Here is an 834-nt window from a genome sequence, read left to right as displayed (position 1 = left end):
AATAATAATTATAAAAAAGAAGAGGAAAATAATAATAACAATGATAAAAACAGTAAATATCTGATTTATTTATTCAGAATTTAAACTTTAAAGGAACATAACAATTATTTTTACCGGGGCTGAAAACGCAAAAATAGTGGTTTACAAATCTTTACAAAAAAGGTTACAAAATTATGGAAGACAAATATTTTTAGATTTTTAGATCAAAATTTTTTTGCGAGTTTTAGTTAATCGTTGTTGTTAGGGTTAATCTTTTACGCTTTTTAAAATACTAAGGAAGGCATCATTTAAATGACGTTTATATCTCTATTTATTTCATTTTCTTTATTGTTGTAATCTCTATTTGAGTAGAAAATCAAAGTTGCATTCTTCCCCCTTTCTGTACTCTGTGAAGAACATCATGTGCTGTTCAGGAGTGAGTCCGTATTTAGAAACTGGTTCAATGTTCCACATTTCCTAAATACAAGGGGTGTTGTCATTGGAAAGTTTTGTTTATATCTATGGTTTCAACTAGAGAAAAGAGACAATTGGCCTAAATTTGCATTGCTTATATTGTTTGGAAAATTCTGTTTTTTTCCATATTTTAACTCTCAGCTATTCCTATTTCTTTTAAATCGTTTTCTTCTGTTTCTTTTGTTTCCGGGAAAGAACGTTCAATACGCAGGAATGACGCCGAGCCCTACCCTTAGCCTTTTTCCTAAAGATATTTTTTAAATACATTTTTTACCTTCACCCACGTATCCAGACTGCAAGAGGGCAATACCATGTTGGGGTACCTCAAGGGGATGCAAGGTAGCCTCTCCATCCAAGGCCACATCATGTAATCTAGCATAC

At 31.9% G+C, this 834-nt stretch overlaps 1 protein-coding gene across 1 annotated transcript; it reads right to left on the bottom strand.

The window, feature by feature from the left end:
- Positions 1-283: 283 nt before the first annotated feature.
- LOC111703347 (pyrimidodiazepine synthase) lies at positions 284-834 on the bottom strand (the record flags this gene model as incomplete). Its single annotated transcript, XM_023475248.1, is given in 2 exon segments — positions 284-456; positions 728-834. Coding segments are annotated over 2 exon segments (224 nt in total), but the record flags the coding sequence as incomplete, so codon positions are not given.

This window comes from Eurytemora carolleeae, unplaced genomic scaffold, assembly GCF_000591075.1.
Source record: "Eurytemora carolleeae unplaced genomic scaffold, Eaff_2.0 scaffold520, whole genome shotgun sequence".
Taxonomy (NCBI): domain Eukaryota; kingdom Metazoa; phylum Arthropoda; class Copepoda; order Calanoida; family Temoridae; genus Eurytemora; species Eurytemora carolleeae.
Note: the sequence above shows the minus strand (reverse complement) of the source record. Positions and strands in the feature narration are given on the sequence as shown.